At 44.5% G+C, this 27,250-nt stretch overlaps 1 protein-coding gene across 1 annotated transcript in view; it reads right to left on the bottom strand.

The window, feature by feature from the left end:
• Window positions 1–21,829, bottom strand: part of LOC134225991 (IQ motif and SEC7 domain-containing protein 1) — a 466,609-nt gene extending 444,780 nt beyond the window's left edge. Inside the window, exon 1 of the mRNA XM_062706475.1 lies at window positions 21,585–21,829. Coding sequence (XP_062562459.1) covers window positions 21,585–21,814 — 230 coding nt within the window. The 5' untranslated portion in view covers window positions 21,815–21,829. The remainder of the gene's footprint in view (window positions 1–21,584) is intronic.
• Window positions 21,830–27,250: the final 5,421 nt, after the last annotated feature.

Genomic DNA, 27,250 nt, shown 5'->3' with positions numbered 1-27,250 from the left:
GAATCCTGTTTCCGATTCCACCGGAATCCTGTTCCGGATTACACCGGAAACCTGTTCCGGATTACACCAGAATCCTCTTCCGGATTACACCGGAATCCTCTTCCGGATTACACCGGAATCCTCTTCCGGATTACACCGGAATCCTCTTCCGGATTACACCGGAATCCTATTCCGGATTACACCGGAATCCTCTTCCGGATTACACCGGAATCCTCTTCCGGATTACACCGGAATCCTCTTCCGGATTACACCGGAATCCTATTCCGGATTACATCGGAATCCTGTTCCGGATTCCACCGGAATCCTCTTTCGGATTCCACCGGAATCCTCTTTCGGATTCCATCGGAATCCTGCTCCGGATTCCATCGGAATCCTGCTCCGGATTCCATCGGAATCCTGCTCCGGATTCCACCGGAATCCTGCTCCGGATTCCATCGGAATCCTGCTCCGGATTCCATCGGAATCCTGCTCCGGATTCCATCGGAATCCTGCTCCGGATTCCATCGGAATCCTGCTCCGGATTCCATCGGAATCCTGTTCCGGATTCCCCCGGAATCCTGTTCCGGATTCCCCCGGAATCCTGTTCCGGATTCCCCCGGAATCCTGTTCCGGATTTCCCCGGAATCCTGTTCCGGATTTCCCCGGAATCCTGTTCCGGATTCCCCCGGAATCCTGTTCCGGATTCCCCCGGAATCCTGTTCCGGATTCCCCCGGAATCCTGTTCCGGATTCCCCCGGAATCCTGTTCCGGATTCCACTGAATCCTGTTCCGGATTCCACTGAATCCTGTTCCGATTCCACCGGAATCCTGTTCCGGATTCCACTGGAATCCTGTTCCGGATTCCACTGAATCCTGTTCCGGATTCAAACTGAATCCTGTTCCGGATTCAAACTGAATCCTGTTCCAGATTCAAACTGAATCCTGTTCCGGATTCAAACTGAATCCTGTTCTGGATTCAAACTGAATCCTGTTCTGGATTCAAACTGAATCCTGTTCCGGATTCAAACTGAATCCTGTTCCGGATTCAAACGGAATCCTGTTCCGGATGCCAACGGAATCCTGTTCCGGATGCCAACGGAATCCTGTTCCGGATTCCAACGGAATCCTGTTCCGGATGCCAACGGAATCCTGTTCCGGATGCCAACGGAATCCTGTTCCGATTCCAACGGAATCCTGTTCCGATTCCAGCGGAATCCTGTTCCGTATTCCAGAGGAATCCTGTTCTGGATTCCACCGGAATTCTGTTCCAAAGTCTACCGGAATTCTGTTCCGGATTCCACCGGAATCCAGTTCCAAATTTCTGTTCCGGATTCCAACGGAATACTGTTCCGGATTCCAGCGAAATCCTGTTCCGGATTCCAGCAAAATCCTGTTCCGGATTCCACCGGAATCCTGTTCCGGATTCCACCGGAATCCTGTTCCGGATTCCACTGGAATCCTGTTCCGGATTCCACCGGAATCCTGTTCCGGATTCCACCGGAATCCTGTTCCGGATTCCACCGGAATCCTGTTCCGGATTCCACCGGAATCCTGTTCCGGATTCCACCGGAATCCTGTTCCGGATTCCACCGGAATCCTGTTCCGGATTCCACCGGAATCCTGTTCCGGATTCCACCGGAATCCTGTTCCGGATTCCACCGGAATCCTGTTCCGAATTCCACCGGAATCCTGTTCCGGATTCCACCGGAATCCTGTTCCAGATTCCACCGGAATCCTGTTCCGGATTCCAACGGAATCCTGTTCCGGATTCCAACGGAATCCTGTTCCGGATTACAGCGGAATCCTGTTCCGGATTCCAACGGAATCCTGTTCCGGATTCCAACGGAATCCTGTTACGGATTCCAACGGAATCCTGTTCCCGATTCCAACGGAATCCTGTTCCGGATTCCAACGGAATCCTGTTCCGGATTCCAACGGAATCCTGTTCCGGATTCCAACGAAATCCTGTTCCGTATTCCAACGAAATCCTGTTCCTGATTCCAACGGAATCCTGTTCCGGATTCCAACGGAATCCTGTTCCGGATTCCAACGGAATCCTTTTTCGGATTCCAACGGAATCCTGTTCCGGATTCCAACGGAATCCTTTTTTGGATTCCAACGGAATCCTTTTTCGGATTCCATCGGAATCCTTTTCCGGATTCCAACGGAATCCTGTTCCGGATTCCACCGGAATCCTGTTCCGGATGCCAACGGAATCCTGTTCCGGATTCCAACGGAATCCTGTTCCGGATTCCAACGGAATCCTGTTCCGGAATCCAACGGAATCCTGTTCCGGATTTCAATGGAATTCTGTTCCGGATTTCACCGGAATCCTGTTCCTGATTTCACCGGAATCCTGTTCCGGATTTTACTGGAATCCTGGTCCAGTTTCCACCGGAATCCTGTTCCGGATTCCACCGAAATCCTGTTCCGGATTTCACCGGAATCCTGTTCCGGATTCCACCGAAATCCTGTTCCGGATTCCAGCGGAATCCTGTTCCGGATTTCACCGGAATCCTGTTCCGGATTCCTCCGGAATCCTGTTCCGGATTCCATCGGAATCCTGTTCCGGATCCCATCGGAATCCTGTTCCGGATTCCATCGGAATCCTGTTCCGGATTCCATCGGAATCCTTTTCTGGATTCCATCGGAATCCTGTTTCGGATTCCACCGGAATCCTGTTCCGGATTCCACCGGAATCCTGCTCCGGATTCCACTGGAATCCTGTTTGGGATTTCACCGGAATCCTGTTTCGGATTCCACCCGAATCCTGTTCCGGATTCCACCGGAATTCCGTTCTGGATACCACCGGAATCCTGTTCCGGATTCCACCGGAATCCTGTTCCGGATTCCATCGGAATCCTGTTCCGGATTCCACCGGAATCCTGTTCCGGATTCCACTGAAATCCTGTTCTAGATTTCACCGGAATCCTGGTCCGGATTCCACTGAAATCCTGGTCCGGATTCCACCGGAATCCTTGTCTGAATTCCACTGGAATCCTTGTCTGGATTCCACCGGAATCCTTGTCCGGGTTTCATCGGAATTCTGTTCTGGTCCGTATTTCAACGGAACCTTGATCTGAAATCCACCCCATTGAAATCAAATTCATTGGAATCCTGGTATGGCCAAATTCTTGGTCTAGGTTTCAATATAATCCCGAATGGTCCAGATTCCGTTTACAGTCATGGTGGTTTGGTCTACAAACGTTTTTTTTCGATTTGTTTACCAAATTATAGCATAGCATTAGCATTAGCATTTAGCAGTTCGCACAAATTCGTAGGTGGTACAAGCCAAGACTATTGTATGAGAGTAGCATCACTTTCATCCGTTACCACAGATATTGATTTGGGACTAATCAGCATCTCTTAGATGGAAGCAATGTTCTCTCCAATAGTCGAGATCTGTCCTGGCCACGTCCTTGCGAATGCTGAGGAAGGGGAAGGATGGTTTGTTGGACACCTACTTAAGAAAGATGCAGAGAACTCTACGACCTCTCATAGATGCCACGGGAGGTTTTGGGATTGTGTGGAAGGTTATAACAGTAGGAATCGTTTTGGTATAACGTGAAACACAGAAAGAACTAAGATAGAAATACAAAGTAGGAAAGGGACGAGCCTGGAATTGAACCCACGACCTCCTGCTTATGAGGCAGAAGCGGTAGCCCCTAGACCACCGAGCTCGTCTTCGATTTGTTTACCAAATTATCAGAAGAAAATAATGCTCGATCAAGATTCGAATCATGAACACTGGCTGAGTCCTCAGGCCGATTTCCAATTCGTATTTCTGAAAAACTTTACTTGAACGAGTGTCATAATGATGAAAGTATTCTGTTATTGAAAATATAAAAGCTTTAGTGAAAGTCATTATCTCTGAAACGTCAGTCCCTCACTAGTCTAACCGGAAGCTCTTAGCATCGGTTGATATATCTTTTCGAAACATCCATACTCTTAAGCTGACACCCAATTTGTCCGTTCCATAGGATGACAACTTTATTGACACACCTGCGCTGGCCTGCTGGCAGGATTATCGCAGCAAAAAAACAGACGCACGTCAACCTACGCTACGCCAGTCAGTGGAACCGATTCGCTTCCTGCTCGAACCAATTCGATATGAATGAACTCTTTTATCTATAGTCGGTGCACCACAGCCAGCAATACACTAGAAAAACAGAACAACAATGTAGCGACGAGTGTGCCACGCTCGCAAAATAGATTTTGCACATTTCGACGAACAAGCATTTTAATCCACACAGTTTTATTGAAATAAACAACCGGCTGCGTAGGGGGAACTGAGTGCCTTATGCATTACTGAAACTTTTATTTTGTTTATAAATTATTTTCAAAAATATCAACAAGTTAGGGACTTGATCATGATAGAGTTCAATCAATTACAATGTGACTTTGGTAGATATTTTGGGAAATGTTTCACATACAAAATAAAACAGCAACTCACAAGAAATACCTTAAAGGGTGCAGTTCAGACCACGCTACCCCGCATCCGACGCCAATTGACCATCCACCTACGCCCACCATAATCGTCATTAAATTGCGTTTCTTTATGGATTTTCGGAAAATCCGACACAATGATGGCTCGTTATTGTCCCTCCTAATAGAGTCGGTCGTACTGAGCCACGATAAATAGACACTGAGCTCTGCAACCTTGACCCCTTTCCAGATTCGTGGCTGTGGTGCTGTGGATTCGAATGCATCCGTTACGTAACACCTTGAGCAGCTGTGCGAGAAATGATGAGCATGGACCACGATTTTCACGCCACGATTTTGGCGTTGCTCCAAAAATTTGGTCTGGCACGAGGTTTCACCTTGACCGGGGTCGTCCGTCTGGAGTCGAATGGGACCGGTAAGGGCTGGGGAAACAACGGGATGATTAATACGTTTTTCCAGCACGAACGAAGGGAGTTGTGGGCGTTGGATGACTCATAACTCCGTATGTCGTAAAATTTTCCCTTTTAGGTAGTAAGCTGTATGAAAATGGGGTGCAATAAAATCTTGATTCCGTTATTTGTGGTCATTGTTTTTGTGCTACAGAAACAAATGACCAACTCGCATTGCTGGTGCACAGTTCTGGAAGCATGTGTTTTATTGCAACTCAAGGATGGTAAGATAGTTCGACATTGTAGGGATTGTAAAAAAAACTAATTTAAAGTTGGTTGAGATTTTAGGAACGATAAATCTAGGAACTTTTTTCAAATGGGCGTAATTGATTCTGACCTTGATTTTTGGAATGATGATTGTGCTGTTAACTCGAATTATTTTAGTCAACTAACGTACTCAACAGAAAGAATAGATTGCGATCTATCAGGTAGTAACGCCAGTTGCACGAAATATGCTGAATAGAGAGAGTAGGAGCCGTTTCAAATTTCAAGGTCAAATACAGTTACGCCTATTTGAAAAAAGTTCCTAGAAATCATCTTAAAGAACTTTGATTTTCGGTAAATGCATCGATTTTTGATTGGAATCGTTTGCTTCAAACTATGTGAAAGATGTTATAAGTTTTATTTGTTCTCCTTATTTTCGTTTGAAATCTGTAGAACACAGAGCTATGGATTGTTCTCTTTATTTATAAACGCATTGTTTTAAATTGTGATTATGGTTGGTTGGTTTTCATTGGTGTGCTATTCTCTGCACCGAGCAAAGAGCTTCGGTCACATGATAGGTTTATCGTTTGTTTCGTGAATCATTTTTTTTTTCGTTATGTAACATTCATTATTTTGCACTTCCATCTCCGCTTTACATGTTCGTGCAGGCAAGCAATAAATTAGCTACCCATAAATATCCCAACCCAAAAATTCCTTGCATTCGAACCCCGAACAGAAACCATCCCAACCATCGTAGTCAGTCAGTGGCACGGAAATAACTAACTGGCGTTGCCCGTCCGCCAGGAAAATTTAGAATTTCGAACCAACAACGACACTCCGTTTTTTTCCCGCGCCGTAGAACTTCGTCGGTCCTCCTTCCTTTGCGAGGGCAAAATCGAATTGCATGTGGAGCAAATATGCGGCACTAAACAGACAGGACACTACCCTGACGGACCGATAATAATAGTCTTTTGTCCCCGGTCGGTGAGCTGAATGGCATCCCGATGCCGATACCGTTTGGGTTGGGTTCGGGCTGCAGTTAGTTTTCTCTGGAACGGGGTATAGTTTCCGTCTGAAGGAACCACGGGATGGGACTCACGATAATGTATTCGAAACGATCCAGATGGGGACGACGACGACGCGGCGACCATAGTGCTGCGACACAGATTCTGAACTGTGGCACGTCAGCCAGGAAATAGTTGCTGGAAACTACTTCGTCTAGCTTAGAAACGCGCTGGGTGCTACGGAACTGGGCGGAGTTGCGGTAGGAAATGATGCTTGTGGGGCTAAAGCATTCCTATCCAGGGAGGGGACTTCAGTTGGGTATCCAGGACGATAGGTTGTCTGATTCAGGGATGCATTGGTCTATTGGTTGGAATCCTAGCTCCGCTCGCTCTTCGGAGCTACTTTCTATGCAATGAACAGGAAAAAGCATGATGTATGGCGTTGTAAACTAGCACTGGGAGTGTAAAACAAAAGAATGTCGTTTGTTACAAAACGATCGGAGTCGGGTATGGTGTTGAAGCATGATTCATAGTTGTAACTGAACATGTAAAAAATTTGCTGTCTGTATCGGAAACACCTTATGTGCGAAAGAAAGTTTGGACGAAGGGCTCAGTGGTTTTGTTTATTAAAAGCAACCTAATTTGTCACACATGGATAGACATTCGTCAATATTAAATTAGTATATGAAGAGTTGGGCTGCAAAATGGTGGGTTGACATCAAGGAAGGAGCGCCCAAGAGAGCTCTGGTCCCCACAAGTCACTATCTCACGCTTCCACGGGTCGTCCGATGACAAAAGACCGCCAGCTAAGGGTTGTGTACTTAGCTGGCAGTGCAGCCCGGGCACTGTTGTCGTTTTGACATCAGCTAGAGTGAGAAGGTACGTCTCGAGCGTCTGTCCACCATGAGATGCGGTTCAAACAGCAGCGTCTGTCTGGTATCCAGATTCCAGCGGCTGATTAACGGAACGCTGAATCGCGTCAGCTCTACCTAAGGTGGCAGCCCCATCATCGCGATGTAGGTAACGCGACCCCGGTAAGGTAGCTTACTGAAGCCTCTCAAATACCACGAAAAATGGAGATAGAAGAAAAAGAGAACGTTATTTTTGGCAACCGGCCCGGCAACGAAATAAGGACTATGATTGGAAACTCGGTACCTGGAATGTCAGGACCCTAAATGAACCGGACGAGTGAGCCTTCTGGCTCGTGAACTGCAGAAGGTTGGAGTGAACGTGGCTGCTATTCAAGAAGTCCGATGGCCTAGAACCGGAGAACGTGAATTCCGAGCCGTGGACCACACGACCAACACTGCATTCAAGTATAACATCTATCACAGCGGCGGTGAAAAAGCAGAGCATGGAGTTGGTTTCGTAGTGATGGGCAAGCAGATGAAGCGAGTGATGCGGTGGAAACCCATTAGCGAACGAATCTGTGTGTTGAGGATACGGGGCAAATTCTTCAATTACAGCCTAATCAACGTTTACGCACCGACAAACGATAAATCCGACGATGAAGGACATGTTTTATGAATGTCTTGAGCCTATGGAGAGTGCCAAAAGCATGACGTGAAAATTGTTATCGGAGACACTAACGCTCAGGTCAGTAGAGAGAACTTTTCCATCCTATAACCGGTAGCGAGAACATTCAGTCCGCTACCAATGACAACAGCATACGGCAAGTCAATTTCACTGCTGCCAAAGGGTTGGCCATCAGTAGCACCTACTTTGCACGAAAGAACATCCGAAAGCACACCTGGAGACACCTAAATGGTGAAACTTGCAACCAGATAGACCATGTTCTGGTGGATGGGCGCCATTTCTCGGATGCAGGGATTGAACTTATCATTTCATTATCATTTAGTATTCAGCCAATAACTCATTCCAGAGGCGGAATTCCGAAAAGTGTTGTATGGCGGACTTCTAGCGCTGATTCCCCTCTACAACTTTGTCTAAGGGTACATTGCTCTATGTCTAATATTCACCGCGGAAAACGCTAGTATCATTTGATATACTAAATGATAATAACACTTATTATCATTTAGTATATTGAGTGATCCTAGCGTTTCACGCTGTTAATATTAGACATAGAGCAATGTACCCTTAGACAAAGTTGTAGAGGGGAATCAGCGCTAGAAGTCCGCCATACAACACTTTTCGGAACCCCGCCTCTGGAATGAGTTATTGGCTGAATACTAAATGATAATGAAATGATAAGTTCAATCCCTGCTCGGATGTTATCGATGTGCGGACATTCAGAGGTCCGAACATTGACTCTGATCACTACCTCGTTGTCAGTAAAATTCGATCACGGTTGTCAACTGTATCGAACGAAAGATCTCAGCGAACGATGCGTTACAATATCCAGCGATTGTCGGCGGAAGGAGTATCGGCTGAGTACCGCCAGAAGCTCGACGAACGGATAAGTGCAATCAACATTAGTGACAACATCAACGATCTATGGGAGTCGATCAATGGAGCGGTGAGCACAACAGCACGAGAAGTGGTAGGCACTGCACAGAGGCGACCCAGGACGGGTTGGTTCGATGTGGAGTATCAGAGAGTGACAGACGAGAAGAACGTTGCCAGAAGCCGGATGTTGGTGTCGGGTACCCGATCGAATAGAGATCGGTACAAGGAAGCAAGAGCAGCCGAAAAACGAACCCACCGCAGGAAGAAAAAAGAGTACGAAGAACAAGTTATTAGTGAGGTGCAGGAAAAAATGGAGCAGAACGATATGCGGAGGTTTTATGAGTCTGTCAATGGCGTGCGGAGAAAGACAGCGCCATCTCCCGTCATGTGCAACGACCAACAAGGGAATTTGCTGACAGATAAAACTGAAGTGGCTGCCAGGTGGAAGCAACACTTCGAGACTTTGTTGAATGGAGGAAGTGACGGTGCATCGGTGAACAGAATAAATATTAGCGACGATGGACAAGCTGTGGAGTCACCTACACTAGGTGAGGTTAAAAAAGCTGTTAAAGAGCTGAAAAACAAGGCTGCGGGGAAGGACCTGCTCCCGGCTAAACTTCTCAAACATGGCAGTGAGCAGCTTTATGAAGTTCTGCACCATATTATGTCGAAAATATGGCAAGACGAGGAAATGCCTGGTTGGACGGCCTCATTTGCCCTCTCTTTAAGAAAGGGCACAGACTGGAGTGCGCCAATTACCGAGGAATAACCCTCCTTAATTCGGCGTACAAAATTATGTCCCGTATTCTGTTCAACACCGCTTGAAGACCGCTTGAAGAGTCCTTCGTCGGCGAATACCAAGCAGGTTTTCGTGAGGGCCGATCAACGACGGCTCAAATGTTTACCCCGAGACAAACAAACAAACGGTACAACTTGCAGACACATCATCTGTTCATTGATTTCAAGGCGGCGTACGATTCAGTGAAACGGAATGAATTATGGCAAATTATGCTTGAACATGGTTTTCCGGCGAAACTGATACGGCTGATTCGTATAACGTTGGACGGATCGAAATCAAGTGTAAGGGTTCCGGATGAAATATCGACGTCATTTGTTACCTTAGATGGATTAGAGCAGGGTGATGCACTCTCGAATCTACTGTTCAATATAGCGCTTGAGGGAGCGATTAGGAGAGCTGGTGTGCAAGAGCGGTACCATTATCACAATATCGCATATGCTCCTGGGATTTGCGGACGATATGGATATTATCGGAATTGATCGCCGTGCCGTGGAAGAGGCTTTTGTGCCTTTTAAGAGGGAGACAGCGAGGATTGGACTCACGATCAATACCAGCAAAACGAAGTACATGGTCGCTGGCAATCAACGTGGGTTCATTAGTGGTGGTGGTAGCGAAATGGTGCTGGATGGTGAAAAATTTGAAGTGGTAGAAGAATTTGTGTATCTTGGAACATTAGTGACGTGCGATAACGATGTTATCCGCGAGGTGAAAAGGCGTATTGCAGCTGCAAATAGGGCTTATTACGGACTTCGTAACCAGCTTAAGTCCCGTAGTCTGCAAACGAAAACAAAACTCGCGCTGTATACTACTTTGATTCTTCCGGTGGCTTTATACGGCCATGAGACATGGACGTTAAAGGAGGCTGATCGGAAAGCTCTCGGAGTGTTTGAGCGTAAGGTGCTGCGGACAATACTCGGCGGTAAACAGGAGAACGGTATCTGGTGGCGTCGCATGAATCACGAATTGTACCAGGTGTATAAAGGGCTGGATATTATTAAGCTTATACAACACGGCAGACTACGGTGGGCTGGTCACGTTGTTCGTATGCCGGAAGAACGTTTAGCGAAGATAATATTTAGTAGAGAATCCGGAAGAGGCCGCAGGCTTCGTGGAAGGCCGCGTACACGATGGCTTTTTGCAGTTGTAGAGGACCTGAGGGCGCTCAATGTTCAGGGCGACTGGAAGCGATTGGTCCAGGATCGAGTCCAGTGGAGAAGGATACTCCATTCGGCGTAGGTTCATCGATGAGCTGTAGTCCATCAAGTATATGAAGAGTTTTAGGTTCAAGCAATGGAATGAGACGAATCAGTTCTATTCCACTCAATATCTACACTTGATTGCAACTTAACAGTCGATTCGAGTCAAGTACGAGAAACTGAAGTCTAATTAAGAATTTGTAAAGTGACAAAAAGCAATTGAATTCAATGAAATAATACTAACTCGGCTTATAAGAAGTGAAATAAAAAATAAGCTTATTCTTCTGTGGGATATTGTTGGTTAAGCATGTTGTCTATTTCAATCCTGATTTTGTGTATCAGAGAGTTCGTTTAGTGGCATGACTTCACGTAATCCTGCATTTCTGCGTCTAGAATTCTTACAATTTCGCCAACACAATTTATAACAATACAAAATTTGTGAAATTTCCATACAATCGCAAATAAGAGATAAGTTGAGGGAACAAGGGCTGGAATTTTTCAGTTTGTCGTGGAAGAACAAAAGCCCCCATCCATAAAGGGATTTGGGATAGTAGGTCGAATAACATTTCGTCGAATGACGTTTGGTCGAATGTTATTTAACCAAAGGACATTTGGTCGAAGGAACATTTGGTCGACTGATCGAGGAGACGATTAGCCGAATGGAAATTCAGTCGAATGTTGATAGCGAATTTCAACTGGTAATAGATAATTTAGTAAAATGGATAATTTGTCGATTAATTTTTGGCTAAGTTTGAATTAATAATCCACAAGAAACATGGATGAACTGTTTAGATGAATTCAGTGGACGTGAGGAAGTTCAATCAGCAGCGGAAGAAACAAATACAGAAGCTAATGTGGATTTTTCACCTGAGCAAACGGAAACTTCTGAAGATCCCTGGTGGATCATAGAAAAATTGAAAACCTACAGAAATAGCGAAATATTAGATAGGGGAACTGTACCGGTTTTGGCCATGTGCCTAATTTGACCAATTTTGCGAATAACTCCAAAAATAAAGCAACTCGAGAGGGTTTTATTAGTTCCAACAAGAGATATATCCCTCACGATTCAACGCTGCTTTTAACTGATCGATTATTTTGTAAAAATATTTATTTTTCAGGGTTGGCCAAAATAGGCACTAAGTTGAAGACATTTAGTCGAAGGGACATGTGGTCGAAAGGAAATGGTTTTCTTATTCTTTTCATTGATACTTTTTCTTTCACTCAATATTTACACAACAATTAGTTCAGTATAAAATTCACTTCCAATCGTAATTCGCTAATTATTGAGCGAAAATTCAATTTCGAACAAATGGTCATATGACCTAATGTCTATTCGACGTATTAATGTCTTTCCGAACATGTGTCATTTAACGATACATCATTGAATCAATATCATCGAAAGACGTTTCGCCGAATGACATTTAGTTGAATGAAAATTTGGTCGAAAGGACATTACGTCGAGTGGACATTTGGTCGAAAATGAATTTTTAGTCCACTAGAGATGTAGTCGAATGGCATTTGGACAAAAGAACACTACTTCGAATGGATATTTAGTCGAAAGCAGATTTTGGACGTCAGATTGACGTTTGGTCCAAAGGACATTTGGTAGAATGGACATTGGTCCTAAGTAGATTTTCGAACGAATAATCCTAGTACATTTAGTCGAATGACGTTTCGTCAAATGCGAGTTGTTGCTAGTAAATAGGTTGAGGATAAATGCCCAAAAAGTAGGCGAGACTTTTTTGTGGGTTTTTGGTTGAAAAAATGGTATTTTGGCCATAACTACTAAGCCCATAGTCCGATTGATGATAAGTGCCTAAAAAGTGAGCGAGACTCTTTGCGCACATACATACACACACAGACATCACCTCAATTCGTCGAGCTGAGTCAATTGATATATCACACTATAGGTCTCCGAGCCTTCTATAAAAGGTTTGTTTTTGGAGCGAACATATAGCCTTTACGTATCCTTAGTATACGAGAAAGGCAAAAAAATATCCATAAAATTAATAAGAAAACCTATGCTGCACTTTACTTTTGATAAAATGTCCATTCGACTAAACGTCCTTTCGATGAAATTTCCCAAAGCTGACTGCGATGAAGCATTGGCAAAATAACATTGATATCATTGTTTTTCTAGCTTGTGTCAAAAAAGAGAATAGAGGGTATTTCACCATCAATATTTTGCTTTTTCTGTAGGTTTTAAATTTTTCTATAGTCCACCAGGGTCTTCAGAAGTTACGATTTGCTCAAGAAAAAAATTCTCATTAGCTTCCGTTTTCGTTTCTACCGCTGCTGTTTGCTATTACGAGTTGAAATTCGCTTTCACTTCTCACGCATCATTTTTCACTTCTCACCGTGGAAAGTAAGCAGTGCACTATGGTCCAGGATACAGTTTTACGCGGAAAGATGTATTTTACGCCAAAGCTATATTTAAAAGAAAAATTTATTCTGCAAAATTATTTGAAATAGTAAGGCTATCATTGGGGGGTCCCGTAGCATAGTAGGCTACACGTTCGCCTTACAAGCGTAAGGTGAACCCTGTCCCTCCACCAAACCCTCGTCAGTCGCCGGATCCGCAGCCCATACGGTGGCGTTTGGGGTACGCGCCTTACCGTTACGGCTGCCTGATGACGACTGACAACTTGTTTTTCTCGGAGGCATTCCTTCAACGTTACCCGGATTAAATGGCAACCGAACAATGCAACGATCATTGGATACTCGACATGGACAAACGGACACAATGGACTCACGACAAGACGAACTGGCATTGACAACAATAACGAAATATCTGAAAATAGATTCTGTGTGGATTCTGTACAGCAGAATACCATAGTAGATCACGGCACAGTAGCGGTTAAGAACACAGAGTGCCTACCAAATAAATACATGAATAAAAAAAAGTGAGAAGTGAGAAGCAAGAAGTGAATAGTGAGAAGTGAGCAGAAAGAAGTGAATAGTGAGAAGTGAGGAGTGACAAATGAGAATTGAGAAGTGATATGTAAGAAGTGAGAAGTGATAAGTGAGAAATGAGATACGATAAGTGAAATTAAGACGAAAGAAGTGAGAAGAGAGAAGTAGGAAATACGAAGAGAAAAATGAGAAGTTTGAAGTAAGTAGTGTAAAGTGAGGAGTAAGAAGTGAATAGTGAGAAGTAAGAACTGAGAAATGAGAAACGAGTGGTGTGAAACGAGAAGCAAAAAATGAGAAGCGAGAAGGAAGAAGTAAAAAGTGGATGAGAAGATGATTCGGAGATGGCTTTTCAGTCTTGACAAAATCAAAACACTGTTATTTAATCTTGTCCAACGTTTCGGTCCGTTTGGGACCTTCCTCAGGGACTCTAAAAGTATTTATTTGAACTTTGTAATTATTTCTAATTAAGCATTTTTTTGATTTAATTTTTACCAATTCTTACAGGTTTATCCTCAACTGTGGTTCTGCTGAACCATGATTGTCATGAGGTCAAGATTTCTGTTTTATAATAACATTTTCGATTAATATTCATTTTACCCAGACAGTATTTCCTCCAGAGTACTTACTCCCACATAAACGAGAACGGTTCGAGCACCGCGTTTATGGTAAAACCCTTTCCGTTTATCGTTCGTACCCTGCCTCATGTGTAGATGTGTGTGTATGTTTTTACAAATTTGTGGTTTGTTTGTTTTGATAAAAAAAAAAAAAAAAAACTGTGTGATTATGCTGAAGCATACTTCATATTGTCTTATCAGCGTGGTTTTATGGTATTGAGCTAACTCAAAACCAGAAAATAAATGCATATATATCCACATCTGTCGGGCGTAAACGCGGATAGAGAATCGTTAATAGCATGCATTTGCTCACAAGAAGAAAACTTTGCACCTTTCTTGAATGCGCAAAGATATGTATTTCAGAAACACGATCGCAAAGTTTTTAAGGCAGCAGTTTGCCAGGTATGAAAAAAACATTTATTTCTTCCTCATACAAAAAGATGTACCAAAAGGTTATCATTTTTTCCAAATTCAACCTTTTTATAGGAGGTACGGACATCCATAGTCCATTGTATGTCTGTCCTTGTATATGTGTTTTTGCATATGAGGCATGCAGAAATTGTTGCCAAATTTTCATCCTCAAGCTACTTCAATTGAATGCAATAAAACAGCTGCTATGGACAGTACAAACCGGTCACGTCCTTACAGTCAATTTAGGATTAGGAGAGGAAAATTAGTTTGACACTCATTGTTATAAGAGACCCAGGAATGCTGTGTATCTCCGTGAGCACCACGGGAAAGGGATCGTTGGTTAGTTGAAAAGTTAATTCATGTAAGAGCCACCACAACGTAAATGAAGTTATTTTAAAAACTCGAAAACGAAAACCGTGTTTCAAATCAATCCAACGCAAACTCAATGTGCTTCGTTTAATAAGCTTCTACAACACTGTCGATTCTGCACTAAATAATGTTGTGCTCTTCGATGCAGACATTAGTTTCATCACTTCGCGTGCTCCCGCAACTAGCTGGCGTGATCAGCATCAACACGATCGATTGCACACTGATTAAGCAAGTTTCTGCTCTGCGAGGCAGATTTTTTTTTCAATTCGCGTTCTCCCGGACTAGCTGCCGTCTCGTGACCAGCAGGAAAAAAATCGATTCCGCACTCATATTGTGCAAATTGTCAAAGACAATCACAAAATTTAAATTTAAATCTTGGGGCTGTATGTATGTTTCGATGATCCGTCGAATATTGACTCTGAACTTTATATTCAAATTGTTCTTTGGACGTAAAATGTAGCATTTTGTTTTCTTTAGGGCCTTCTTAACTGTTAAGCGGTGCTTACCCATGCGCTTTAACCTGATTTGAGGCCCAACCGGAGATGAAGAATTATTATTATTTAATCAGACTAAGGCCGAAGTGGCCTGTGCGGTATATAAGAGTCTTCTCCATTCGGCTCGGTCCATGGCTACACGTCGCCAACCACGCAGTCTACGGAGGGTCCGCAAGTCATCTTCCACCTGATCGATCCACCTTGCCCGCTGCGCACCTCGCCTTCTTGTGCCCGTCGGATCGTTGTCGAGAACCATTTTCACCGGGTTACTGTCCGACATTCTGGCTACGTGCCCGGCCCATCGCAGTCGTCCGATTTTCGCGGTGTGAACGATGGATGGTTCTCCCAACAGCTGATGCAATTCGTGGTTCATTCGCCTCCTCCACGTACCGTCCGCCATCTGCACCCCACCATAGATGGTACGCAGCACTTTCCTTTCGAAAACTCCAAGTGCGCGTTGGTCCTCCACGAGCATCGTCCAGGTCTCGTGTCCGTAGAGGACTACCGGTCTAATTAGCGTTTTGTAGATTGTCAGTTTGGTACGGCGGCGAACTCTATTCGATCGGAGCGTCTTGCGGAGTCCAAAGTACGTACGATTTCCAGCCACTATGCGTCTCCGAATTTCTCTGCTGGTGTCATTTTCGGCAGTCACCAGTGAGCCCAAGTACACAAATTCTTCTACCACCTCGATTTCGTCACCACCGATGCAAACTCGCGGTGGGTGGCTCACATTGTCTTCTCTTGAACCTCTTCCTATCATGTACTTCGTCTTCGACGTGTTGATGACTAGTCCGATCCGCTTAGCTTCCCTCTTCAGTCTGATGTAGGCTTCCTCCATCTTCTCAAAGTTACGTGCCATAATATCTATGTCGTCGGCGAAACCAAATAGCTGGACGGACTTATTGAAAATTGTACCACTCGTGTTAATCCCTGCTCTTCGTATTACCCCTTCCAAAGCGATGTTGAATAGCAAACACGAAAGACCATCACCTTGCCGTAACCCTCTGCGGGTTTCGAAGGGACTCGAGAATGCCCCTGAAACTCGAACTACGCACATCACCCGATCCATCGTCGCTTTGATCAACCGTGTCAGTTTATCCGGAAAACCGTGTTCGTGCATTAGCTGCCATAGCTGGTCCCGATCGATTGTATCATATGCGGCTTTGAAGTCGATGAATAGATGATGTGTGGGCACGTTGTATTCGCGGCATTTCTGCAGTACTTGGCGAATGGCGAACACCTGGTCCGTGGTGGAGCGTTCGCCCATAAAACCCGCCTGGTACTGCCCCACGAACTCCCTTGCAGTTGGTGCTAGTCGACGGCATAAAATTTGGGAGAGTACCTTGTAGGCGGCGTTTAGCAATGTGATTGCGCGGTAGTTGCTACAATCCAGCTTATCGCCCTTTTTGTAGATGGGACACACGACACCTTCCATCCACTCCTGCGGCAAAACTTCCTCCTCCCAAATCTTGGTAATGACCCAGTGCAGCGCTCTAGCCAGTGCCTCACCACCGTGTTTAAACAGCTCTCCTGGTAGTTGGTCAACCCCAGGGGCTTTGTTGTTCTTCAGCCGGCCAATCTCCTCCTGGATTTCCTGGAGATCCGGAGCCGGTAGAATTATGTCCTGCGCGCGTTCTCCCAGGTCCATCACCATACCACCATCTTCGTCTGCCACATCGCCATTCAGGTGTTCTTCGTAGTGCTGCCGCCACCTTTGGATCACCTCACGCTCGTTCGTAAGAAGGTTCCCGTTTATGTCCTTACACATATCAGGCTGTGGCACGTGGCCCTTACGTGAACGGTTTAACTTCTCATAAAACTTTCGTGTGTTATTAGCGCGGTACAGTTGCTCCGTTTCTTCACGGTCTCGATCTTCCTGCTGGCGCTTTTTCCTTCGGAAAATCGAGTTTTGTCTGTTCCGCGCCAGTTTATGTCGTGCCTCGTTCGCCCTCGTGCGGTGTTGCAGCAATCTCGCCCATGCTGCATTCTTCTCTTCCACTAACTGCTCACATTCGCCGTCATACCAGTCGTTTCTCTGATCCGGGGGCACCGTGCCAAGTGCAGCGGTTGCGGTGCTACCAATGGCGGATCGAATATCTCTCCAGCCATCTTCAAGAGACGCTGCACCTAGCTGCTCTTCCGTTGGGAGTGCCACTTCCAGCTGCTGCGCGTATTCTTGGACTAGTCGTATTGTAGCCGCCCAATGTTAAGCACGGGAGTTCGAATTCGACGCGTGTTGTACACCGTTGAGAGTTTTGAGCGCAGACATACTGCAATGAGGTAGTGGTCGGATTCAATATTCGCACTGCGATAAGTGCGGACGTTCGTGATGTCGGAGAAGAATTTACCGTCGATTAGAACGTGGTCGATTTGATTTTCCGTTTCTTGGTTAGGTGATCTCCATGTGGCCTTGTGGATATTCTTGCGGGGAAAGAAGGTGCTTCGGACTACCATTCCGCGGGAGGCTGCGAAGTTTATGCATCGTTGGCCGTTGTCATTCGATACGGTGTGCAGACTATCCGGTCCGATGACCGGTCTATAACATTTCCTCCTTCCTACTTGTGCGTTCAAATCTCCTATGACGATTTTAACGTCCCGCAGTGGGCATCCATCGTATGTCTGCTCCAGCTGTGCGTAGAACGCTTCTTTCTCGTCGTCGGGTCTCCCTTCGTGTGGGCAGTGCACGTTGATGATGCTATAGTTGAAGAAACGGCCTTTAATCCTCAGCTTGCACATCCTTGCGTTGATTGGCTGCCACCCAATCACGCGTTGGCGCATCTTACCCAGCACTATGAAGCCGGTTCCCAGCTCGTTGGTGGTGCCACAGCTTTGGTAGAAGGTAGCCGCTCGATGCCCGCTTTTCCACACTTTCTGTCCTGTCCAGCAAATCTCCTGCAGCGCCACGACGTCGAAGTTGCGGGGATGTAATTCATCGTAGATCATCCTGTCGCAACCTGCGAAACCTAGCGACTTGCAGTTCCATGTTCCAAGCTTCCAATCGTGATCCTGTATTCGTCGCCTAGGTCTTTGCCGATTATATCGAGTCGCATTATCTCTAATATTGTTCGTAATGATTGGTTTTCTAGGCGGCTTATTGGGCCTGCGCAAACCTCCTGTCTCGTCGGAGGGCCGTCGTGTCAGGGCTGTTTAGCGTCCCACCTAACACCAGGACTTGGGCTTGTGCGCTTTGAGCGGCACACGGTCGCTTTGGTGGGGCCTACTTGCGGATACATGCAGCTTTTTATAGAGGTTTAACAGGGCCCACTGTCAAACCCCACCACATCCTAGGCAAGCCCCACAACTCGCAGATGGCCTGGGGAGGGATCGTCAAGCCCTTGGACATAGTCCCTGCTGCCCAAGAGAGATGACGAAATCGGCCTTTAATAAGAAAGAAGCGCTCTAGAAGACTTGACAATGCCAAGGGCCAAGTTTTACTAATCTGATTCATTTCTGATTACATTTACACTCTGAGCCTGACGTCTTAAATATTGAGTCAGATCACTTTTGAAAAAAATAGGATAGAATAATTAAAGACACTTTTCGTTTTCTGTAAGACATTTCTAACAAAACGCTGAAAACGTTTCATAGAAGAAAACTAAATACGTTTTTGTCGACTCAGAATGGAATTATGTAGTGAACCTTAATAGAAAAAATTGTAAAACATTAAGTTTTGCATAAAGCTGTATGAATTTGTTCAGCGGCGCAGCCAAAATTTTTGATAATACACGACCGTACGAGACAGCATGGTTTAAGTTTAAATTTGTTTCGAAATTCCGCGGAATTCCGTTAAATTTCGTTAAAAGCAAGTATTTTCCAACAAAATTTTTGTAATTTTACGAAACGAAACCAAATCAACTTCACGGATTTTCGTTTCGAACCAACTGAAACGAAATTTTTCGAAATACCGCATATGCTTAGTTGAGAGTTCGTTTGGCTACACTCGTCTTCGCCTCAGCTCGTCTATAGAACCTTTTTGATTTTGGTACAATATTTATACAACTACCCGGGATGCGGGTGGTCGCAAAGCAGCTCGATAACATTATCGAGTTCGCAAGCGGAAGGCAGAACATCAGTAAGGAACTGAAACACAACCTGCTGGTGCACCGCCATGCTGTTCGAGTCGTAAGACAGAACAGGGAAGCGAGAAGGCGGACAAAGGTGCCACAACTGAGGCCTTCTCCTTCGTTGGAAGATCGAATATGGCCGAAGAGGCGATTGATTTCGCCCTGACGGCCAACGAGGAAAAGACTGCGCCTAACCAAAAACGGCTCAGGCAGCAAACCGGCGAAGGTGCTCAGAGCAAAGCCAAACAGTAGGCGACAGTAGGCCAAACGTTGTCTTGACGGAGCACATCGGGCTGTAGCGGAGCCCGAAGGGCGTTGACCCGAGAAGGCGACTTCTCGGCCCAAAAAGCGAAAGGCACAAACCAGACGCAAGTCGCCGGGCCGCAAGAGGGTACCTGCCGGCCAGTGCCATGGGCACAAGCGACCGAAAATCCCTGGCAGCTGGTCAGTAGCTCAAAGCGGAAATCAATCGAAAAGACTGGTGAAATGATCTTTGTGCTGAAACGTAAAGCGCTAGCTAGCGAGACGACTGGCCCAACCCTAGCAGCACACATGCTTCACATAGGTTGCTGCAACTCATATGTGACCAGTAGGGTGGCTCAAAAACACTTTTACAAATTTTTTGATGGGCCGCCCTCTTATTCGGTTCTATTTGATGCCCTGATGTTGTGGACAAAATCTTCAGCCACATCGGTCAACGTATGGGCGGTGCTAAACTCGTTGAAAGTTTATATGAAAAAATGGTTGCAGAAACATCACAAAAAAGTGATTTGCAGTTGGATGGCACAATTTACGATCAAGAACCACGATACTCATTCAGTTCTTGTAGAAATAAATACAGAATGTTATGCTGAAAACCGCGAGAAGATTAGAGTTTATTAGGCAAAGATATTAGCATTTTACTGGAGTGTTGTAGGGGTGAATTTATTTCTTTTCAAAGGTAAAAGAAACGAAATTTGCTCAAACCCCACATCAGAGAAATGCTAATAACTTAGCCGGGCAAACTTTAAACTTCTCGCGGTTTTCTGCATAACATTCTGTATTAAATTCTACAAGATCTGAATGAGTATCAAAGTTCTTATTCGTAATTTGTGCCGTCCAACTGCAATTCACTGTTTTTGGATGTTTCTGCATACATTTTTGCATACAAACTTCCAACCAGTTTAGCACCGCCCAAACGTTGATCGATTTGGCTGAAATTTTGTCCAAGGCACCAATGTATCAAATAGAACCGAATAAGAGGGCGGCCCATCAAAAAATTGAAAAAGTTTTTCCCATACTAATTTAAGCCACCCTAGTGACCAGATTCAGACACAATCAATTTTTGTCTGACTTGTACCGCTCGGGAAGAGATCTTGGGTGCCGGCGCTGAGGTGCAAGCAACAGGACGAGGACACGAACGCGGATGACGTCGTATCTGGTGTCAGAGAGCAGTTCGGTACAAAGGTCGTCCATTTGGCACGCAGCTAGCCTACCCTAGTTCATGAAGCGAGGGATGTTGAAATCGCCTGATCAGTAAGCCCAATAAGCAAACTTCAGCCACCTTCAGTGGGCAGGTAATATTGGTGCTTAGAGTCGGGACATAAGTCTTACGACTTTAAGGGCCCAGATTAAAATTAAGTTCAACACCTTTCTCCGGATTGGTAATCCTACGCCTTTGCTCACAAGGTGACTGGAGACCTCTTGGAACTGAACCTAACTGGAGATTCAGAATATATACACACTTCATTTTATCCAAAAATGTCCCATATACTGTTCCATAAACAAACGATTCAATTACCAACAAAACAAAAAAGGAATTAATGTTTGTTCCGGCCTAATATCGGGAAAAAACATTAAAATATCCTAATTTAAGAAGTTTTTATTCTAAAGAAATCATAATGCTATTTAATTATTAGGAAACCTGTAGTGAAAAGTTGTGTTATTACTGAAATTGATTTGGTACGAGAAGAGAAAACAGAGAAGATTGAATGAATTAGGTGAAAGATGATTTCTGGACCACCCGTAGATTGCCAGGCTCTCGATGTGCGGCTTCCTACTGCTGGTGGCATTTAGTTGATGTATTGTTTTCCACTATTATTAGACTGTGAAGCCAATTTAAATATTCCGAACTATCCCCTATGTTAGTTCTCTGGTTATGATGTCAGGCATTACTAATATTACATACTTCATAAGCTCCAATTTTCATAAATATACAGTTCCGTAGTAGATAAAGGATTAAAAATAGTTAAACGCCTACCTCCATTGCCGCACCACCGTCATCCGAATCACCTCCACCGGAAGCTCGTGGTGCTGCCGCCAACGAGCGGCTCCTTCCTCCACCAGCGTGTTGTACTTGTTCCCGTGCTGACCCACCCCTCGGCGATCATGCTCCTGTCGTGGCTGGTACTGTGATTGCCGGTAGACGGCCTCCTTGCGCCATTCGGTACTCTGCCGCCGGATGGACTCGGTATCGAAACTATGACGCATAATTCTCACTCCTTTTTTCCCCTCTGCAACTATGTAATGGAATTACTTATATTCCTCGACGTTGTACCGGTAATTCACTCCACGCGAGCGGACCGGATTGCACTCGATTGGACGCCCTACGACGTGGAGTAAAGTGTGGCTTGTCCGGACTCGTATCTCGAGGGGCCTCCGCGGTCGCCGTAAACCACCACTCAATGACCGCCAACGGACGGACAGCCGGACGATGGCAATCACCGTCGTAAACCATTCACATCACCAGACACTGAGTATCGATTTTACGATACAGAGCCAGAGCGAGAGCGAACTCTAGTTGCTACCGAGAAGAACACAAGTGAGGCTTTCAACGAGGGTATGCGATATTCACAAGTTTATTTTTATCAAATGAAACTATTTTCCACAGAATTGCTCACTAATGGATATTTAAAATATTTTTGATTCTAATGAATTAATACACAATCCCAGTTAATATTAAATCCAATTGCAAAGATACAATCTTAATCAACGAAAACCGACATTGCACATCCTCAGCCCACACGGTTCGACGACGACGGTATGGTGGCGCCGGGTACTCCACTCGCGAAATGCCTATTCAACTGCTTTGACAAGTAGCACATTGCAACTGTGTGACCTCCGGAGGTCCTATTTTGGGCACATCCACTTGAAAACACGACCGGACCGAAAATTCCATACACTTCGTTCCGACATCAAATCGGATCTATGACATTGACTCTCCGACGACGGTGGTGTGCTATAGAGGAGCCCTCAATGTGAACCACTTCTGCCGGGTCGATGCTTAACACCACTTCAGCAAAGAAATCAATCCGATACTGCAGTTCTGCCCACTATGGTCTGTTACCGACACCCGAAGAAATCAAACATCGCTTGACGGAGCGCTCCACACCGTGCGAGATGCAAAACTGGCGAGTTCCAAAATGCCACTGTCGATGGCAGGCCGGAAAACAAACTCACAATCACCGAGTTTGAGTTTGAGTTCGAGTTCGGTTTGGTTCTATATTTTCGACTTTTCTATTTTGCGTCGACGTCGTCGTGCATTCCGACGACGAAAAAACGGAAGCGGTAGCCAGGCAGGATAACGAACTACGTGGATGGGGTCTTCCGCATTAACAGCAATGAGTGAAAAAAAAAACAAATATGAATGGAGCGTGGGTTTGCGGTGTATGTGAGGGTATCGGATGCCGTGGGGATTGATGGGGCTACGAAAATAAAAACACGCTTGAAGGCAGAGGATAAAGGACAAACGAGCAAAAGGACGACTACTGCTACTATTTCTGAACTGAACTAGGTCTAGCGGCGAAAGAAAGGCATAGATCAGCGATAGGAGTGTACGATAGGGTGTCTCAATAAAAATGCATTGTTTTCAGCATTCTTCTCGTTGTGATCTATGCTTTTCGGTTTGAATTTTCGCTTCATTTATCTGCGTTCGATTTTCGAAAGTTTTGACTCTGAATTATATTGAACGATTACTTGTGGAAATCATGCAGGTGCTAAGGCCATCAATTAATTTTGACATTCGATAAGATAATCGTTCCGACTGAGAATCGTACTTGTTGTAATCGGATCTCCCACACATTTATCGGATTGATTGTCATTAATACACCATCGCCAATTATAGAACTTATTTATATTGATGTTCCAAGTAAGCGTGGGTTGTTTGCCTCCATACAAATAATAGGATAAACGCTCTTTGAATAAATGTATGGAATTTACACAAAATTATAATGATGAAAGGGGTCTCCAGTAGCCTTGCGAGCAAAGGCGTAGGATTGCCAATCCGGAGATGGCGAGTTCGATTCTCGGTCCGGTCTAGGATGTTTTCGGGTTGGAAACATTCTCGACTCCTTGGGCATAGTGTATCCATTGTACTTGCCACACAAGATACATACTCATGCAATGGCGGGCATGGAAAAGCTTTCAATTAATAACTGAGGAAATGCTAATAGAATACTAAGTTGAAAAGCAGGCCAAGTTCCAGTTGGAATGTAGAGCCATAAAAGAAGAAGAAGGAGATACTGATAAAAACTTCATTTGGGTTTTAGTATACCATGCTTACCATCTGTTTGTTACGGTGTAAGATCTACTATGGTCACATTGTTAGTTATAGACTAATCCTGATCCAACGAATACCTTACCCAATACTAACTCCGTGGTACTTATGAGGGTGTCGCTGAGTCGGGGGCCTCTCATTAAATAAGTGCAACATCAACACTTTCTTCCCCTCCCAAGTACGGTGAAGATGGGGTTGGCCAGGAGTAGTAATTCTCATGCTTTTGTGATTTTCATACTAGATTGAAATTAAGGACCAAATTGATTTCTGATAGTAATCTGGATAAGTATATTAGAAAAACATAGTAGGTATCACTAGTGTCCAATCTACGAAGTACACCGTAACTATGCTTTGCTACCATGCGTCTCCATCTGTTTGTGAGGCTTATCAGAAAATGAAACAGATGCCGCCAAGGGGGGTGAGAGTGAATCATCGCTCTCACCGACAGCTTTTAGGTTGGATAACAAAACCGTTCAAATAGGTCTCTCATGGGGCCCTCCTTAGCCGTGCGGTAAGACGCGCGGCTACAAAGCAAGACCATGTGGCTGGGTTCGATTCCCGGTGCCGGTCTAGTCAATTTTCGGATTGGAAATTGTCTCGACTTCCCGGGGCATAAAAGTATCATCGTGCTAGCCTCATGATATACAAATGCAAAAATGCTAACCAGGCTTAGAAACCTCGCAGTTAATAACTGTGGAAGTGCTCAATGAACATTAAGCTGCGAGGCGGCTCTGTCCCAGTGTGGGGATGTAATGCCAATAAGAAGAAGAAGATGTCTCGTATATTTTAGTTTTCATGTCTTCAGACACATCCAATTTATTCTACAAGCAATCTAAGTAGTTGAAACAGTGACCCGTTCTCACCACCATTTGACCCATTGTCACGTCCGACGACGGTAGGTATATGTTTGCCGTGGAATATGGCTCATCCTTGATTTTAAAACACTAGCGAGCCTACTTATGGAAGACAAGCTTTACTGAACAACAAGCATAAACTAGAGCAGCTGTGCTTTTTTGTATTTTTTTTACTTTGGATACGGACTCGTCGATTGCTAAATCATTAATTTGTTCTAAACTAAAACTAAAAAAAAAACACTAAAAAATATGAATGTTAAAGGTGACGTAATTACAGTACCTTAAACAATAACGTAATATGGCTGTATTTTCCAGCCAACTTGGATGCACACGAAAGTTTCTGTCCAACTGCAGTAGTTTTAATGGAGAAGAACTTAAATTTACATTCATCTAAACCAAAACACAGCAACCGTTGCGATGAGCGCTTGGAATGACAATATACGCTTCCTACACTCAAGCAGCCGACGGGGGTTGATGCAGCGAACAGAACATTCGCGGAAACATGTAGAACATTGATATGGAAATGCTAATATCATCTTCCAAACTTGGACGTACATGTTCATGATAGAATTAGAGGCGAAAGTATAAAATTGATAGTTCCGTTAAGATACGGCAGGCATGAAGAATGTTTTTTATAGAACTCGATTAGAAAGCGAGCGCAGGGCAATATTTGTGATGGCACCGTATGAAGGGGGAGGGAAGAATATCAATGTGGAAGCTGATATATCTCCACTGGCAAAAGGAAGGTGGTTTGACTTGCTCATATGCCACCGCGTGCGGAAGGATTTGCTATCGACGAGTACTGTCTCCTAATTTCTAATATGACATCAGCATTTGTAGAACATGTTTTGCTTTGATTCCTCTTTCTTCAAAAAGCAGCAATGGCTGGAGTGGTAGCGTGGGTGGGGCTCACTCAGGACACCAAATTTTCGATTCCCATGTGGAACTTCGCCAATTTTGTTTGAATAAAACAGCCGTATAAAATTAAGAGTGATCTTTTTCGAAGTGTGTTGTCCTCTTGTAAAAATCTAACGTAAAAATCCGTCATATGGTTTGGTTTTATATGTCGGTCTTATATGGCGTAAATTTACAGGGTTTTTTGAACTGTGTATGTTGTCTACCCGACTATAGAAGAGCATAACAAAAATTGAAAACAATTTTTTATCAGACCGCATCGTGCTTTCGTGCTGTGCGGTTCTTTTATCTCTTTGCGGAAGGAAGTTTTTAATACTACCCGAAGCTATTTTAATTTCAATAGTGCTTCTCTTACTGATTCCGTTACGATCTTTGCTTGGACCCGTGTCTTCGTTTTACGTTGGATCCGTTTGCGGAAGAAAAATTCCGACAAGCAGTGGTAATCCTGCAGGGACACCGTTCTCGCTCAGCAATGAACATTAATAAAAACAAGAGGATGGACGAGTATCTCAATTATTCACTTCCTTCTAAGAAATAAGGTTTCAAAACCATCCTGCCAAAGCGCGGAAAAAATAGAAGGAAGCTGGAGATTTCAGATATTCCTTCTAACGCTAACATTGAGCATAATTCTTCTCCTATCGAACTGAGCAATCAGTTCGATTTGATCTATGACGAAATTGAGCAAATCGAATCTACCTCTAGCCCAGGTGAATCAATTTATGCGAAAAAGCAAAGGATTCCGCCAATTGTGGTATATGCTGCGAGTTTTCTGGCCTTAGTAATAAGATTTTGAGTAACCTGCAGGGGATCAAGGTTTCATTTCAGATTGCCAGGAAGGGTGCTGCCTCGTTTTGCCGGGGCCCTTTGACGATCGCATACGTCTTTTTCAGTATTTAACTGAGAAGCGGCATAAATTCTTCACATATGACGACAAAACTGAGCGATTGTTCAAAGTCGTCTTGGAAGGTCTCCCCAGCGATGATAAATCACTGGATGGGATTAAAATTGAAAATTTTCAATTACTTGAATTTTCACCAGTCCAAGTAATTAAGATGAAAAAGAAATCTCGCTCTGGTACTTCCCAGAGGGGTATTTCTCAAAAATTTGATTTACTTCACTTTAACAAAAGTGAACTAAATAATATGAAAAGTTTGGAAAAGGCCTGTATTATGTCCCTTGTCCGTGTTACATGGGAGCATTTACGCAGGCCTGGAGGAAATCTACAGCATTCCACACAGTGTCTTAAGTGCCTTAAAGGAGGGTCACGGAACTAAACATTGCCACATAGATACTAAATGCATGATTTGTGGTGGAACCTCTCACGCCAAGGACGCCCATCCTGTGAGAGAAGATTCTAATAAATTTGAATGTTTCAATTGTGGAGACAACCATGAATCCAATTTCTGGGACTGCCCTTCACGCAATAAAGTTGTGAATTCCCGTCCAAAGTTGATGACGGGAAATTCTAATAAGATACCAGATTCACCGGGTAAACGTATTTCAAACCTTCAAAATCCGAAATCATTTGCCGGTCGAACAATCAATACCCACCAGCCACCACCATCAACGAACGCATTTTACTCCTACCTCTCACGGGTAACA

This window comes from Armigeres subalbatus, chromosome 3, assembly GCF_024139115.2.
Source record: "Armigeres subalbatus isolate Guangzhou_Male chromosome 3, GZ_Asu_2, whole genome shotgun sequence".
Taxonomy (NCBI): Eukaryota; Metazoa; Arthropoda; class Insecta; order Diptera; family Culicidae; genus Armigeres; species Armigeres subalbatus.
Note: the sequence above shows the minus strand (reverse complement) of the source record. Positions and strands in the feature narration are given on the sequence as shown.